At 39.3% G+C, this 16,910-nt stretch overlaps 2 protein-coding genes across 2 annotated transcripts in view; both read left to right on the forward strand.

Moving 5' to 3' along the window:
• LOC125366476 (zinc finger protein 717-like) overlaps positions 1-13,307 on the forward strand; it is a 158,830-nt gene extending 145,523 nt beyond the window's left edge. The window contains exons 3-5 of the mRNA XM_048367203.1: positions 11,610-11,699; positions 12,800-12,910; positions 13,003-13,307. Of these exons, the coding sequence (XP_048223160.1) occupies positions 11,610-11,699; positions 12,800-12,910; positions 13,003-13,286 (485 nt within the window). The 3' untranslated portion in view covers positions 13,287-13,307. The remainder of the gene's footprint in view (positions 1-11,609; positions 11,700-12,799; positions 12,911-13,002) is intronic.
• A 17-nt stretch (positions 13,308-13,324) lies between these two features.
• On the forward strand, positions 13,325-14,895 carry LOC125365806 (zinc finger protein 33B-like; the record flags this gene model as incomplete). Its single annotated transcript, XM_048366051.1, is given in 3 exon segments — positions 13,325-13,619; positions 13,622-14,318; positions 14,320-14,895. Coding segments are annotated over 3 exon segments (1,338 nt in total), but the record flags the coding sequence as incomplete, so codon positions are not given.
• Positions 14,896-16,910: the final 2,015 nt, after the last annotated feature.

Below are 16,910 nucleotides of genomic sequence, written 5' to 3' on the forward strand. Positions count from 1 at the left end.
ATAGTGTCGTCCATATCCTCTCTCTCTCCCAATCCCTCTGCTCCATCTCTACTCAGGAGTTGGTAGTTGACTTTCATCAGGGTCTAATGACCTCTACTGCTGTACTTTTTCACCCTATTTCCCTGAGTTTATGGCTTTCCCTCACCCTCCAGAAGATATACATTAGGAGTAAACCATACATAATTAAAATCATTTTCTTTGATTTCACAGTTGAAGTAAGAAAGTGGCTACCTTTCATATTCTTTCACAACAACAGAGTACATTTCTTCCAGATCTATTCTAAATTTCCTGTGTTTATTTTGTTTGCAGATGATTAGAAATATGTTATTTGACTTTAATATATTTAGAACATATACTTGGATTTTTCATATTGATTTCGCGAAAGTTTGTCTTAAGATTTACTCTCAGTGTGTCAGTGTTGGTACATTTAACACCATAGTCCTTTATAAATAGCATTTGGGTCAAGATAATGCCATTCATGTGTTCATGCTTTCTTGTGGGGGGGGGGGTACGGGGCCTTGTTGTTCTATGGATTAGTAAGAGAAGTTTTACTTCTCCAATAGTAATGGTGGATTTAAAAAATTATAATTCTGTGTCCTTCTTTTTTAATCATCCTAGGCCTCCAACTCAAGGCCTGGGCACTGTCCCTGTGCTTCTTTGCTCAAGTCTAACACTCTACCAGTTGAGCCACAGTGCAACTTTCTCACATTTTCTGTTTGTGTGGTACTGAGGAATCTTACCAAGGGCTTCATGCACGCTAGGCAAGCATTCTACCGCTAAGCTACATTCTAATCCTAAAGCTAGTGCCCTTTGAATGTTTTTTTTTGACAAAGGTAAGTCTTTGAACTCAGGCCCTCGTATTTGCCAGACAAGTGCAATATTATTTGATCCATATGCCTCTTCCACATTCTTTGTTTTTAATATACTTGTGTTTATGTATTGATTCCTCATGCATTATGAATCATGAATATGAGGGATATAACATAAAAAGTGAGTTCAATATATACCTTTATACTTACCAGTACTTTGAGTATTTTCATGACCTTGTTTTATGTTTATAATCTATGTTGTCATATGTTGTTACTCTCTTTAACCAGGATAATTTATTGTAACAACCATAAAATGCAGGTGTGGTATTATTGAATTATCTTTCCCTGAAAAAAACTTCAATCTATAATTTTTAGATTTATTCTGCACCATGAATTGTGAATAAAGAGTTATTTTCTTCCTTTTTATCCTCAATCCTGTGGTTTGAACTGAGGGTGTTATCTTGATTGTACCTTAACCTTGGTCCATTTGCCTCCATCCTCTCATGAAGGACTATTAAAATGAAAATCTGGTCAAAACCATTTTATTCCCCTCCTTCCTATATTCTGTATTGTAGAAGGAATGTGATATTTACAAAAGTTCATGCTAGCAGTTCTTTTTTACTAAGGAAATATCATTGTATCTGTGACCACACTTCAATCTCTAGTATATTAATATAAAAAATTATTATAGGATATTTTTATGTGGAAATCTTCTAAGGGCTAAGTCAATCATTATCTACATTTTTTTAGTACTATTACTCTCTTTAAAATTCACTTGGACACTGCTTTTGGTGGATCTACCACTGTGGTATATATTTTGTGTAATGTCCTGAATATATTCTAAGTCCTTATGAGAGTACTTTTCAACACAGGATCTAAATAGGCTTTTCAGTGAGCCAGAATATGAAAATGTAGGGGAAATTATTTGTTTACCTCATTGGTACCCTTGTAAGTTTCATCAAAATAAGATACACATTCTTTCAAACACCTACGTAATGTTGTCATGCCAGATTTTTTTAGAAGTCTAGTCTTGTCTCTATAGATAGAAGCAGAAATATGTTCTGATGTATTAAGAAAACTGTGTTTTATTTGTTTATTTGTTTTGTTTTTGTTGCCAGTCCTGGGGATTGGACTCAGAGCCTGAGCACTGTCCCTGGCTTCTTTTTGCTCAAGGCTAGCACTCAACCTCTGGAGCCACAGCTCCACTTCCTGCTTTTTTCTATATGTGTAGTGCTGAGGAATTGAACCCAGGGCTTCATGTATATGAGGCGAGCACTTTACCACTAGGCCATATTCTCAGCCCCAAAGTTTGTATTTTTAATTTATTTATTTATTTTTTTGTTGACAAGGTGTTATGCAAAAGGGGTACAGTTACATGATAGGGCAGTGAGGCTGCTTTGTGGGAGACAGTGGAGGAGCTACAGAGCACTAGCTGTGCTCCCTCCGACACCATAGTTTTATCACTCCATAGAAACTTTTACGCCTAGAAAGACAGCCAGAGTAAGTTCTAACAGTACAGGGATTCTGGCCAGGAAGGAAAAATTGACTTTGCTCATCTGAAAACACAGATTTGAGCTCCGGGCAGCATCCCACCGCAGCGCCAGTGCCGGCACAGCACCTGGCACAGCAACCTGCAAGCCGCGCAGCTAAAGCACACAGTGTAGACCAGGGAGAAATACTCCAGATGGCGGCTGAGCACAGACGACCTGAAATCGCAGAGAAAGCGTGAGTACCCCACGAAAGATATTCCCACTCGCGTCCACAGAGCAGCTTCTGGAAGGCAGCCCTTCCCCCACCACCAGAGCAAAGCGCCCTCTTTGCCACTGGCATAGGGTCAGACCAGACTGGAACTGAAGCGGGCCTGGGGAAAGTGAGGTCAAATTAGCCATCTTTGAAAAGGGCAAGAGGGACCGACCAGTGAGAGCCAGCTCTGCCCAGGAGAACGCCCCCTGCCCAGGCGGGAGGCATGTCCTGGGCCAAGGCTCAGCCAGAGGTGCCCCGTCCTGCTCGCCGGAATTTCTAAATTTAAAGCGAATGCAGCGAGCAGCTCCCGGTGGCACAGAAACACCAGACAGGGGAACAAACAGTTCCTGAGAAAGTTAAACAGTCCCGTCACAGAGGAAGCCCAATTCCCAGCCTGAAACGGAGCTGCACTCCATAGCCACCTCCACCAAGGAGGACGCCCCGCCCAGGAGCCAGTAGTCTCCCCCAGGCAAGCAACTCTCAGATAAAACAGGCCAGAGACGCCCCGCCCTGCTGAGTCCACAGCCTAATCATAGCCAGGCGTTAAAGGCAGCGGCCCCACAGCAGACAGAGGAGCTACGGTTCCTGAGACTCCTCAAGTCCCCATCTACAGAGGACACAAAGGACTGCCAGCAAGCTGTGCAACCCACAGAGACCCAGGATTGTAACAACAGAGGTGAAGGATCAGAACAGATCCACCCCCTGCAAACTGAAATCAAGTCAAACACAGCCAAGCATCAAAATAGACTGCAGACCATCGCGAGAAAACCAGAGACTGGGGAAAGACCACCCAAACAAAGAGGACTCCATTTTTTTTTTCACTTCTGAAACGTCGGGTTTTTTTTGTTGGTTTGTTTTGTTTTCCATTTTTACCTGTTTGTTTTATCAAGTTTTTTTTCTTTGCTGTTTGTTTGGGTTGTTCCTTTTCTTTTTTTTTTTTTCTTTTTCTTTTTTTTCTTTTTAAAATAATTTTTCTCTGTTATGTGCATCTGTCTTCCACTATCTTTACTTTATTTCTCTCTTTGCATTCTCTTTCTCTAAAAATTACTTTCCTATGAATAACACCTCCACTCTTCTCTACTAACTCTCCATTGTCAATCATTTTAACCTGTTCTTTCTACTGATTCTACTCTTCTCCACATTTCCACATCACTGAAACTAAACCAAAATCACCACCACCACCCCCAATACATTTTACTCTATTCTCTTTACTACCTCCAACTTACCCTCCTGACTTACTGCCTGGACCTCCAGTCTCCAATGACTCCTGGTTATTGGATAGAGGGTATCCCAGCTTAATACGAGTGAATCAAAGGGGTTCATAGCGAAAGCTAGTCCTAAAAGAACTTAATATAAAAACAAGAATTGCGTATAGGGTTGTAACAGTAAATAAGTAACTACTGAATACAGGTCCCGGGATCCGTTGTTATATTGAAATTGTATTCTTTAGGAACACCAAATCTAACTTTATAGACAGGTATACAAGTTATCTGTATATAATTGTGAAATTGTAAAATTCACACAACAGTGCTTGGTAAGGGCTGCTTTGGCTCTTAAACGGTGCTCACAGGTGCTGGTAGACTGGCATTCCCAATTCAAATGGGCAGAAGAAACACAAGAAAGATGGCAAACAATGAAGTCTTATCCCCCACTCAAAACAAGCAGGAAGCAGAGCAGTCAATCAAAAACATAGAAGAAAACCCCCAAAATGCTCTACAAAGTCTACTGATAAACATGATAAATGAAAAGTTTGAATCTCTTCAGTCAATTATGTTAGAGCGTGAGGAGGCAAAGCAAAAATTAATGGAGAATTTCATGGCATCCACAAATAGAAAGATAAATGAACTTCAAGAGTCAAATGAAAAGATAGCTACCCAGCTTAAAGATTTAAGAGACAAGACTCAAAACCAAAGTAATGAAGTTAATGAAGTAAAGAAGTTCATACAAGACCTAAGAAATGACATGGAAATCATCAGGAAAGACCAGTCAGAAGGAAAAGAGATTCGAAATCAGGTAGCTAGCTTACAGTCCCGACTAACTGAAGCAGAGGAGCGAATTTCAGGAGCTGAAGATTCCTTAGATTCTATGGAGAAAGATAAAAAATCAATACAAATCCAGTCCAATCAACAAAACAGATCGCTACAGGAGATTCAAGACACAATCAGGAAGCCCAATTTAAGGATAATAGGTATTGAGGAAAACTTGGAGAAAGAGGTTAATGGGATAGGCAACTTATTTAACAAAATATTATATTAGCTGAGAACTTCCCAAATATCCAGAAGGAAAGGCCTGTACATATACAAGAAGCATTTAGAACCCCAAACCGACCAGACCAGAATAGGACATCCCACCGACATATAGTGATCAAAACAGGTTCAGTAGAGTGCAAGGAAAAAATACTCAAAGCTGTTAAGGAGAAGAAAACAATCACATATAAAGGAAAAGCAATCAGAATTACCCCGGACTTCTCAGCAGAGACCATGAAAGCAAGGAGAGCCTGGAATGGAGTATACCAACACTCAATAAAAATAACTACCAAACAAGAATTCTGTACCCAGCCAAACTCTCATTCATAGCCGAAGGTCAAATAAAAGTCTTCCACAGTAAGGAAAACCTGAAACAATATATCTCCATCAAACCAGCTGTACAGAAAATCTTCAAAGATGTACTATACAGGGAAAATAATCAAGATCCCAATACAGACAGAGAAATGAACCCTAAATAGTAAACATCAGATCAAGAAATGGAAAGACACAGCTTTAAGCAAGATAGTGATAATGAAAGGAACAAACGATCATCTCTCAATCCTAACTCTCAACATTATTGGACTTAATTCTCTAATCAAACGACATAGGCTTATAAGTTGGATCAAAAATCAAGATCCATCTTTCTGCTGCCTCCAAGAGACACATCTATCCAGCAAAAGTAAACATCTTGGGCTGGGGATATAGCCTAGTGGCAAGAGTGCCTGCCTCGGATATACAAGGCCCTAGGTTCGATTCCCCAGCACCACATATACAGAAAACGGCCAGAAGTGGCGCTGTGGCTCAAGTGGCAGAGTGCTAGCCTTGAGCGGGAAGAAGCCAGGGACAGTGCTCAGGCCCTGAGTCCAAGGCCCAGGACTGGCCAAAAAAAAAAAAAAAAGTAAACATCTTCTAAAAGTGAAAGGCTGGAATCAAATCAATCAAGCAAATGGCCCCCATAAGCAGGCTGGTGTTACAATGCTAGTATCAGATAAAATTGACTTCAAATTAAAAAAGGTAAGAAGAGACAAAGAAGGTTAATACATACTAGTAAAGGGATCTCTCCTACAGGAAGATATAACCATTCTAAATGTCTACACACCAAATGCAGAAGCACCCAACTTCATCAAACAAACACTACTGACTCTACAAACACTCATAGACCCAAACACATTGATAGTTGGGGACTTTAACACCCCACTATCACCTCTGGACAGATCAACACGCAAAAAACTGAACAAAGAAACCACAGAACTAAATAATTGCATAGAACAACTAGACTTAACCGAGATCTACAGAATATTCCACCTAGCAACAACATAATACACATTCTTTTCGGCAGCACATGGAACATTCTCCAAAATAGATCACATCTTAGGGCACAAAGAAAATTTGTACAAATTCAGAAGTATCAAAACCATTCCCTGCATTCTCTCAGACCACAGTGGAATAAAATTAGAGATCAACTCAATCAGCCACCACAGAAAATACTACAATTCATGGAGACTAAACAACACACTGCTGAACCATCAGAGGGTCATTGAAGAAATTAAAACAGAAATTCAAATGTTTATGGAATTCAACCAAGTTGAGGACACAAAGTATCAGCTCCTTTGGGACACAGCAAAGGCAGTACTCAGAGGAAAATTTATATCTCTGAGTGCATACTTCAACCAACTGGAGAAACAGCAACTCAATAATTTAAAGAAGCACCTTAATTTCCTTGAGAGAGAACAACAAGCCAAACCCCACGTCAATAGATGGAAGCAAATAATTAAAATCAAATCAGAATTAAATCAATTAGAGACAAAAAAAAACCATCGAAAGAACAAAACAAAGAGTTGGTTCTTTGAAAAAATCAACAAGATAGACAGACCCCTAGCAAACCTGACCAAGAAACGAAGGCAGCACACTCAAATAAACAAGAGATGAAACAGGTAACATCACCACAGAAATAACCGAAATTCAGAAAATAATAAGGGACTATTTTGCAAACCTTTATGCCAACAAATTCGAGAACTTGGAAGAAATGGATGATTTCCTAGAAAAAATTCATATCCCCAAACTCAAACATGAAGATTTAAACCTTCTCAACAAACTCGTATCCAGTTTTGAAATAGAAACGGCAATAAATGATCTCCCATCCAAGAAAAGCCCAGGTCCAGACGGATTCACCGCAGAATTCTACAAGGCCTTCAAAACAGAACTCACTCCAATATTTCTCAAACTCTTCAATGAAATTGAAAGAGAACGTTCACTACCAGACTCATTCTATGAAGCCAGTATAACCCTCATCCCAAAACCAGGCACGGACTCATCACGGAAAGAGGACTACAGACTGATTTCCCTAATGAACATAGATGCAAAAATTCTCAACAAAATTCTGGCCAATTGACTTCAACAGGTTATAAAAAAAAAAAATCATATACCACGATCAAACTGGATTCATTCCAGGGGTGCAAAGTTGGTTTAATATATGCAAGTCAATTAATGTAATCCACCACATCAACTGGAGCAAGGTAAAGAACCACATGGTTTTATCTCTGGATGCACAAAAAGCGTTCGATAAAATCCAGCACCCATTTATGCTTAAAGCCCTGGAAAAACTGGGATTCCAGGGAACATTCCCCTATATAATCAAGGCAGTTTATGAGAAACCAACAGCAAGCATAACTCTAAATGGGGAAAAACTAAAGCCATTCCCTTTAAAATCAGGAACAAGGCAGGGATGTCCACTCTCTCCCCTCCTCTTCAACATATTACTAGAATTCCTAGCCAGAGCAATTAGGCAAGAAGAGAATATAAAGGGGATCCAAATAGGAAAAGATGAAGTTAAACTTTCTCTCTTTGCAGATGACATGATCCTATACCTAAAGAATCCCATAGACTCTACCCCCAAGCTACTAGAGCTGATCCAAAAATTTGGCAAAGTTTCAGGATATAAAATAAACCTTCAAAAATCAACAGCCTTTCTCTATGCTAATGACCCGAAGACCGAAGCTGAAATAAAGAAAGCAACTCCTTTTGCAATAGCCCCCAAAAACATAAAATACCTAGGAATAACCTTAACCAAAGAAGTGAAAGACCTCTTTGATGAGAACTTTAAAAGCTTGAAAAACGAAATTAAGTCAGAACTAAGGAAATGGAAAAACCTCCCATGCTTCTGGATTGGGATGATTAATCAAAATGGCAGTATTGCCTAAAGCTATCTACAAATTCAATGCAATACCCATTAATATCCCAACACCATTTTTTAATGAAATAGAGGAAGCAATCCAGAAATTCATATGGAACAATAAAAGACCAGGAATAGCAAAAACAATCCTAAGCAAAAAGAACAGTGCTGGAGGAATTACAATACCCAACTTCAAGCTGTATTATAAAGGTATAGTAATAAAAACAGCTTGGTATTGGCACCGGAACACACCTGAAGACCAATGGAACAGAATTGAAGACCCAGAAATGAACCCACAGAACTACAACTACTTAATCTTTGATAAAGGAGGTAAAGCAATAGTATAGAAGAAAGATAGCCTCTTTAACAAATGGTGCCGGCAAAACTGGCTCAACACATGCAACAAACTAAAACTAGATCCTTATATATCACCCTGCACCAAAATCAATTCCAAATGGATTAAAGACCTCGAAATCAAAACAGACACCCTGAAAACACTAAAGGAAGGAGTAGGAGAAACACTTGGGCTCCTTGGTACAGGACGGAACTTCCTTAACAAAGACCCAGAAAGGCTACAAATCAAAGAAAGGTTGGACAAATGGGACTGCATCAAACTGCAGAGCTTCTGCACGGCAAAGGACATAGCTTGCAAGATAAACAGAAAGCCCACAGACTGGGAAAAGATCTTTACCAGCCATTCAATGGACAAAGGTCTCATATCTAAAATATATGCAGAACTAAAAAAATTACCTTCTTCCAAAACAAAACCGCAAAGAACCAATAGCCCCCTCATCAAGTGGGCTAAAGACTTACAAAGAGACTTCTCTGATGAGGAAATGAGAATGGCCAAGAGACATGAAAAAATGCTGTACATCACTGGCCATAAAAGAAATGCAAATCAAAACAACATTGAGATTTCATCTCACCCCAGTAAGAATTTCATATATCAAGAAAACTAACAATAACAATTGTTGGAGGGGATATGGCCAAAAGGGAACCCTACTTCATTGTTGGTGGGAATGTAAACTGGTTCAGCCACTCTGGCAAGCAGTATGGAGATTCCTCAGAAGGCTAAATATAGAACTCTCCTATGACCCAGCAGCCCCACTTTTGGGTATCTATCCAAAAGACCACAAACAAAATCACAGTACTGCCACCAGCACAATGTTCATCGCAGCACAATTTGTCATAGCGAGTATCTGGAACCAACCCAGATGCCCCTCCGAGGACGAATGGATCAGGAAAATGTGGTACATATACACAATGGAATTTTATGCCTCTATCAGAAAGAATGACATTGTTCCATTTGTAAGGAAATGGAAGGACTTGGAAAAAATACTAAGTGAAGTGAGCCAGACCCAAAGAAACATGGACTCTATGGTCTCCCTTATTGGGAATAATTAGTACAGGTTTAGGCAAGTCATAGCAGAGCATCACAAGGCCCAGTAGCTATACCCTTGTGAACACCTAAGATGATGCTAAGTTAAATGAACTCCATGTTATGGAGACAATTGTTTTTTTCTTTTTGTTTTTTTGCCAGTCCTAGGCCGTGAACTCAGGGCCTGAGCACTGTGCCTGGTTTCTTTTTTGCTCAAGGCTAGCACTCTGCCACTTGAGCCACAGCGCCACTTCTGGCCATTTTCTGTGTATGAGGTGCTGAGGAATCGAACCCAGGGCCTCATGTATACGAGGCAAGCACTCTTGCCACTAGGCCATACTCCCAGCCCCGAGACAATTGTTATATCACAGTTGTAACTACTTTCAACGTCCCATGTGTATCTGTAGCTTCTATTATTGATGATGTTCTTGTATCACCTTCCTGTGGTTGTACCTACACTATCTCTGTAATCTTATCTAAGTATATTGGAAACCGTGTATACTGGTATTGGAACTAGGAAATTGAAAGGGAGTACCAAAATTGAGAGACACAGGGTAAAAAAAAGACAAACAACTACAAAAGCAATACTTGCAAAACTGTTTGGTGTAAGTGAACTGAACACATGGGGGGGAAGGGTTAGGGGAAGGGGGAGGGGGTATGAGGGACAAGGTAACAAACAGTACAAGAAATGTATCCAATGTCTAACGTATGAAACTGTAACCTCTCTGTACATCAGTTTGATAATAAAAATTTGAAAAAAAATAGGGCAGTGAGTACATTTCTCTTGTGATATTTTACACCCTCATTTTTCTTTCCTTTCCCTAGATCAGGTAGGCATATATACAATACCTAGTGTACCCAAAGCATATACAGTAACCACGTGTCATACGCCAAAGGAAATTCACCTAGAACTTTAAATATAATGTCAACAATAGAGTTCAGTTATCCTTGTCTTATATGATCATATATGCATAGCTGTTGAGCTATTGTGATCCACTGAGAGGTCTATTTTAGACCTTTATATGTGTAGTATTGTTTGGTTTTAGATACATAATGTAAGGTCGCTGACCCAAACCTGTGGAAATGCCATTTGACAAGAAGTTTTTTGTTTCGCAGACCTGGTCTCTACTGTCCCCCCCCCACACACACCTTAACAGTCGTAAATCAAGGAGGCCATGCCCCTTTGTTCTCTGTGTTCTAGGCTTGTCTCGCTCAACATTATTTGTTCAAGTTCTGACCAAACTTTGTATTTTAAATACCAAGTTTATATATTGGCAAATATTTCTGCTTTGACATTGAATTCTCCCATTGTATAGATGACACTGCCAGCTCCAAATATTTGACATAATCCTAAAAGTATACCTATAGAACAATGAAATTACAGAATTGGTGTTCTCATGACTCAGTGCTAATTACTTGGAAACCAATGTGCCTTTACAGAAGCTGGTATCATTTGATGGTGTGGCTGTGGACTTCAGCTGGGAGGAATGGCATGTCCTGGAAATTGCTCAGAGGAATCTGCACAGAGATGTAATGCTAGAAACCTACAGCAACCTAGTGTCCTTGGGTGAGCCAAAGTCACATTAACTTGCACGGTCAAAAGTTTTGATTTTAGTAGATATATGGATATTTTTGTTACTTGGGTATTAGATTTCAACTCATAGAAAGTGTCTCTTTTTTTCTAAGAAAAACTTCACTTGATATGGAACTCTTGAGGCAATTTATTCTCATTCCTCCAGAAGCCAAATCAACAGTTTGTCAAAAGTTCTAAACTATGTTCCACGAACTGGAGAAACGCTTCTCAAACTTGGTGAGATTCTTGCAGGTTGATATACAATCTAGAATGATTATATTTTGTTATTGGAAGTATACTCTGGAAATCAATAGTTTAAAGTGGGTATTTATAATCTAAACCCTGCACACCTGTAATCCTAGCTACTCAGGAGCCTGAAATCAGAGGATTTTGGTTTGAAGTCAGCAATGGCAGAAAATTCCCCATGAGATCTTTATTTTCAATTAACCACTCAAAAACTGAAAGTGGAACTGAGACTCATACTAATATAATGCTAACCTGAGTCAAAGAGGTGAGTTTAGGCCACAGAATTGGCAAAGTAAATCTCAAACTGGGGGGATGTCAATTATGGAGATGGTGAGAAAGGAGAAACAACATTTCGGAACAACCTTGTGAACAGGATGTCTATGACCGTACAGCAATGATGATCTAACATAAGCAATAGTTCTTTACTCTTTCTTTTTAACAGTGCTCCGTGTTCCTAAACCTAAATTGATTGTCAGGCTTGAACAAGGTGCAGAGCCATATAGAGGAGAAGCCTCAAACAAGAATTTCACAGGTGAGATAAAACATCTTCCATAGTGGTACTAGAGCCAGAGCCCAAGTTCATCTTGAGCTGTATGGAGCAATGATGTTCCTAGTTACCCAGAATCATGTGTGGCAGAGAACTAGGTGATTCTTTTTCTCAAGGACTTGTGAATCAAGAATTCATATGGAGACCAACTGAATTTGCTGTGGCAGTATAGTTAAAGTTAGCAATTTTCTTTCTCTTAGTGGAAAACATTGTGAAACAGAAAAAGAAGATTACAGATGTATAGAATGGAATCTTATTTTCTTTGAAACTAGGACTATGTAGGTATTTGGAAATAAGGAGTATGCCAGTGCTTCTACTCTCCAATAATGAAAACAGCTTATTGGTGGTTCTGAGCAGTGACTGGGATTCAGAACCAAAACTTTCATTCTAGAGGTGATTCTAGAGGTGATTTTCACCTGGGTGGTGAGCAGGCGTGTCTTCATTCTTTCATGGTTCTGCAGGAACAGGAGTGTCAGAAAAGGAATATTGATGATACTTTGTCTTAGGGGGAAGGAAAGGAATTTTAAAATTCCACAAACACCGAAAATAATTGTTAGTGAGAAGTTAGAACTGAAATAATGTAGGTATAAATCCTTACTGTCAGGAACAATTCCTCCGTAAGTGAAAGGCAAAGGGATGTACAAAACTTTCTTATGGTCTGCTAATCTAGAAAATATTTCTGTCCCTCACCTAATGATTGAGAAGCAAAGCAGCATAATCTAAACTATTTCAAGAAAATGAAACAAAACTTTGTTCCCTTATGACCAAATAACACATTATTTCATCAACCCCAAGCATACTAAAGGGAAATGGTAAGTACTCTGGTTAAATCTCTAACTGTGCATAGTTGAATAATTTGAGTAAATGTTTGCTCTGGGAAAAAAAAACTGAGGCAAAACATTATTTTCCATTGAAAAATCATAATTAACACATTAGGGAAAAAATCATATGTTCTTCATAAATCAGTTCCTTTGATATTTTAAAATATTTTCACAGTTAGGATGAGAGAAAATGCCTTTACCTTTACATTAAGGAATCTTGGGATACCATTTACGTTTTTGTCTTTTTTCAATAACTCATATTAGATGCCGACGAAATGGAGAACATGTTTAAAACTTGCCCGGAAAGTACAGATGAATGTCTGTGTGAAGTAGCAGACATGAATACTAAGACGGAGAAGGAGAAAGAAGCAACAAATTTTATTTTATTTTTTAATATCTTTTATTTTTAATAATTACTTATTGTCAAAGTAATGTACAGCATGGTTACAGTCTCTTTTTTACAACAAATTTTAATCTGAGCCCAAAACATAAGCCAGAGATGAATAGGAATAATGGAAACTCCTTAGGAATGAGGACTGAGGAGTTCATTGAGTGTCACAACATGCTTCTCTATAGTGAGCCCAAGAAGATGCAGGCTGCGTATAAACCTGATATGTCTCCTGTAGTTGAAGAATCTAGCCAATGTAGAAAATCTTTTAGACAGAAGTCATACCTCACTATGCATCAGGGAACACACACAGAAAATGTTATGGATATAACAGATGTGCAGAATCTTTCAAGTGCAAATTAAAACTTACTGATCATCAGAGAACACACAGAAGAGAGGAAGGTTATGAGTGTAACAAACATGGAAAGTCCTTCACTCAGAGGGCAAAACTCAATACTCATCAGAGAACGCACACCAGGGAAAAACCTTATGAATGTAGCAAATGTGGGAAATGTTTCACCTACAAGATAACCCCTACTAATCATCAAAGAATTCACACAGGAGAGAAGCCTTATGACTGTAAGATATGTGGAAGGTCTTTCACACAGAAGTCAACCCTCACTGCTCATCAGAGAATACACACAGGACAGAAACCTCATGAATGTAATCAATGTAGAATGTCTTTCAGACAGAAGTCAAAGCTCATCAGAGAACACATACAGGTGAGAAACCTTATGAATGTAACAGATGTGGAAAGTCTTTTACCCAGAAGGATCACCTTACTGTCCACCAGAGAACACACACAGGAGAGAAACCTTATGGGTTCAACCAATGTGGGAAGTCTTTCAGGTCCAAGTCATACCTTAGTCATCATCAGAAAACACACACAGGGGAGAAACCTTATGAATGTAACAAATGTGGAAGGTCTTTCAGAGGGAAGTCAAGCCTCACTGCTCATCAGAGAACACACACAGGAGAGAAACCTTATGAATGTAACAGATGTGGAAAGTCTTTCACCCAGAAGGAACACCTTATTGTCAACCAGAGAACACACACAGGAGAGAAACCTTATGGATATAGCAAATGTGGAAAGTCTTTCAAGTTCAAACAGAGCCTTAAAAATCATCAGAGAACACACACAGGAGAGAAACCTTACAGATGTAACAAATGTGGAAAATCCTTCACCCAGAAGACACACCTTACTGTCCACCAGAGAACACACACAGGAGAGAAACCTTATGAATGTAACATGTGTGGGAAATGTTTCACCTTCAAGTTAACCCTTACTATACACCAAAGAATTCACACAGGAGAGAAGCCTTATGAATGTAAGAAATGTGGAAGATCTTTCAGACAGAAGCCAAACCTCACTGCTCATCAGAGAACACACACTGGAGAAACCTCATGAATGTAACAAATGTGGAGTGTCTTTCAGACAGAAGTCATCCCTCACTCTTCATCAGAGAACTCACACAGGAGAGAAATCTTATGAATGTAACAACTGTGGAAAGTCTTTCACCCAGAAGCAATACCTTACTGTCCACCAACGAACACACACAGGACAGAAACCTTATGGATGTAACAAATGTGGAATGTTTTTCAAGTGCAAGTCACACCTTACTGTACACCAGAGAACACACATAAGACAGAAACCTTATAAATGTAACAAATGTGGAAAGATCATCAAGTGGATGTCACAATTCTGCTCACATAACCGAATTCACACAGGTGAGAATCTTTAGGAATTTAACAAGTTGGAGAAGTATTTCACCCCCAGTTCACACGTTTTTGATCATAGAGAATTCACACATTTGAGAAGCTTTATGAATGTAGCAAATGTGGAGTTCTTCAACCAGAAGGCACAACTCAGGGTTCATCATTGAACACACATGGGAGAGAAATCTTGCGATTGTAACAAATGTGGAAAGTCCTTTACCAAGGAGTCATGAATCCATGTTTATGAAACACGTGGGAGAGAAACCCCATGAATGTTATAAATGTGGAAAGTCTTTGATCTGGAAGGCATACCTCAGTGTCTTTCAGAGAACTGACTCCCATAGGACAAAAGAAAACTAATGAATACAACAGTTACACAGAGACTTTTAGTTAGAAGTCGGCCTCAGTGCATCTGAGAACACACACAGGAAAGAAACTGAATATAATAAATGTAGAAAAACATTTACCCAGAAGTCACATCTCTACAGGTATGAGATACCTGAACATATGACCGAAATTGTAATTGTAAACTTTAGAAGTCTTTCAACCAGAAGTCAACCTTCAGCAAGCAGTAGAGCACTCATACAGGAGAGGAATCCAGTGTAAGAAAAGTCTTTGTCAAAAAGCTGTGTAAATTATACTGAGAAATCCATGGCAGAAGTAAACTAGGTGAAACGGGAGACCATTCTTAACTCGGGATCTCACTGACACAACATTTCTCATCCTCTCATTGCGTTGAGTGAGGATGATGTCTCTGAATATTATCCAAAGTATTTGGACGTAAGTGGTGGGCATCAATTACTTCCAGGCTTGACAACTAATTAAAAGAATAAAGTTGTTGACTTGTGTCTTTTATAAGAGGGAATGATTTCTCAAGTGAATTTTATAAGCTCGTCTCAGAAATAAGAGCTGTGGCCCTTTCAGACTGGAGACAGATCATCTCCATGCTGGTTTGGGAAGCAATAGATGGGAAAAGACTATCATGATTGTAGCCAAGAACATTTCTGCTCCCACTGTATTTGTAGCCCATGCATTATAACACAAATGACTTACTATTTCCAGTTCCCTTTTTGAAGGGAAGGTCTGATGGAAGACACCACTCCTTGTTTATTCCAAAATGTGCACTGTAGTAAAATCTGTCTCTTCACATTTTCTTGTCAAGTTAGTTCTCATGAAACATTGAGAGGAATGGACACACATTTGGGGACACATTTTCTTTGTGTATGGGTACAAGTCCTGTAGCTTGAACTTTCACCTTAGGCACTGTCCTTAAGCATTTTTGCTCAAGACTAAAGCTCTACACATTTGTCACAGCTCCATTTCTAGTTACTTCAGTTGGTAAGTAAGAGTCTCCATATTTGGGTTTGGATTAGTAGCCCCAAAATGTCTTTTGTGCTTGCTTTTTTTAATATTAATGACTAGTGATGAGCCACTTGTGTTTCATTCCATCTTAGCACGTTGTTGTTCTGCTGAGTGAGTTCAAATCAAACACCAGTCTGGATGATGTGAAGAGCCAGGGAAGGGTCACATAATGAACCTGTGCCTACTGAGTCTACCTTTCCATTCCAGACCAAAAATAACAGAGCTTCTTCTAAATCAACTTCCCTGAAGGACATGAGCAAGAGCATATATGACAATCCTCTCTCAGCAACTTCTTGCTGTCCAAGGCCTCTAGGGAGCCTTCCTGATCAGTAGGTGACCCACCTGTGACCAGGATTCTATTTGGCTCCCAAGATGCAGAGCTCAGAACATCCCAAACTACTTGCCACTTGATGTTTATGCCAGATTTTAACTTTTCTTAAGCTGCTCATGAGTAGGTAAAACTTACTAATGTAGACATTGTGTCCTACTGAACTGATGCTTGGCAGATTGTGGCAGTGTCCTGCCGATTGCTGATCCGAGTCAAAGAACAAGCAAGGGACAAGGTGAGCTGAGTATAGATAGCTACCTTCTCAGTTTCTCCTCAACAGTCAGGAACTCAGTTAGTCTCTCACTAGGTACTTCAGGAACACAGAGGAGAATTATCTCCCTGTAGATAACCAACCAGTGCCACAGTCCCTAACTCATACAAACCACTCAATGAAGACGACCCAAGTTTTCCCTACACTACACAGTGTTCACTGTCCTCATGATAATACTCCTTGTGATCAGTTCCCTGATAGCCCCCTAATAACAGACTACGATATCGGAGTTTTCTCAGTAACTATACTCTAATCAACCCCCTAAAGATTCTGGAATTCCAAGTCAAATATTATTTATTTGGACCTATAC

This window comes from Perognathus longimembris, chromosome 17 (assembly GCF_023159225.1).
Source record: "Perognathus longimembris pacificus isolate PPM17 chromosome 17, ASM2315922v1, whole genome shotgun sequence".
Classification (NCBI taxonomy): Eukaryota; Metazoa; Chordata; class Mammalia; order Rodentia; family Heteromyidae; genus Perognathus; species Perognathus longimembris.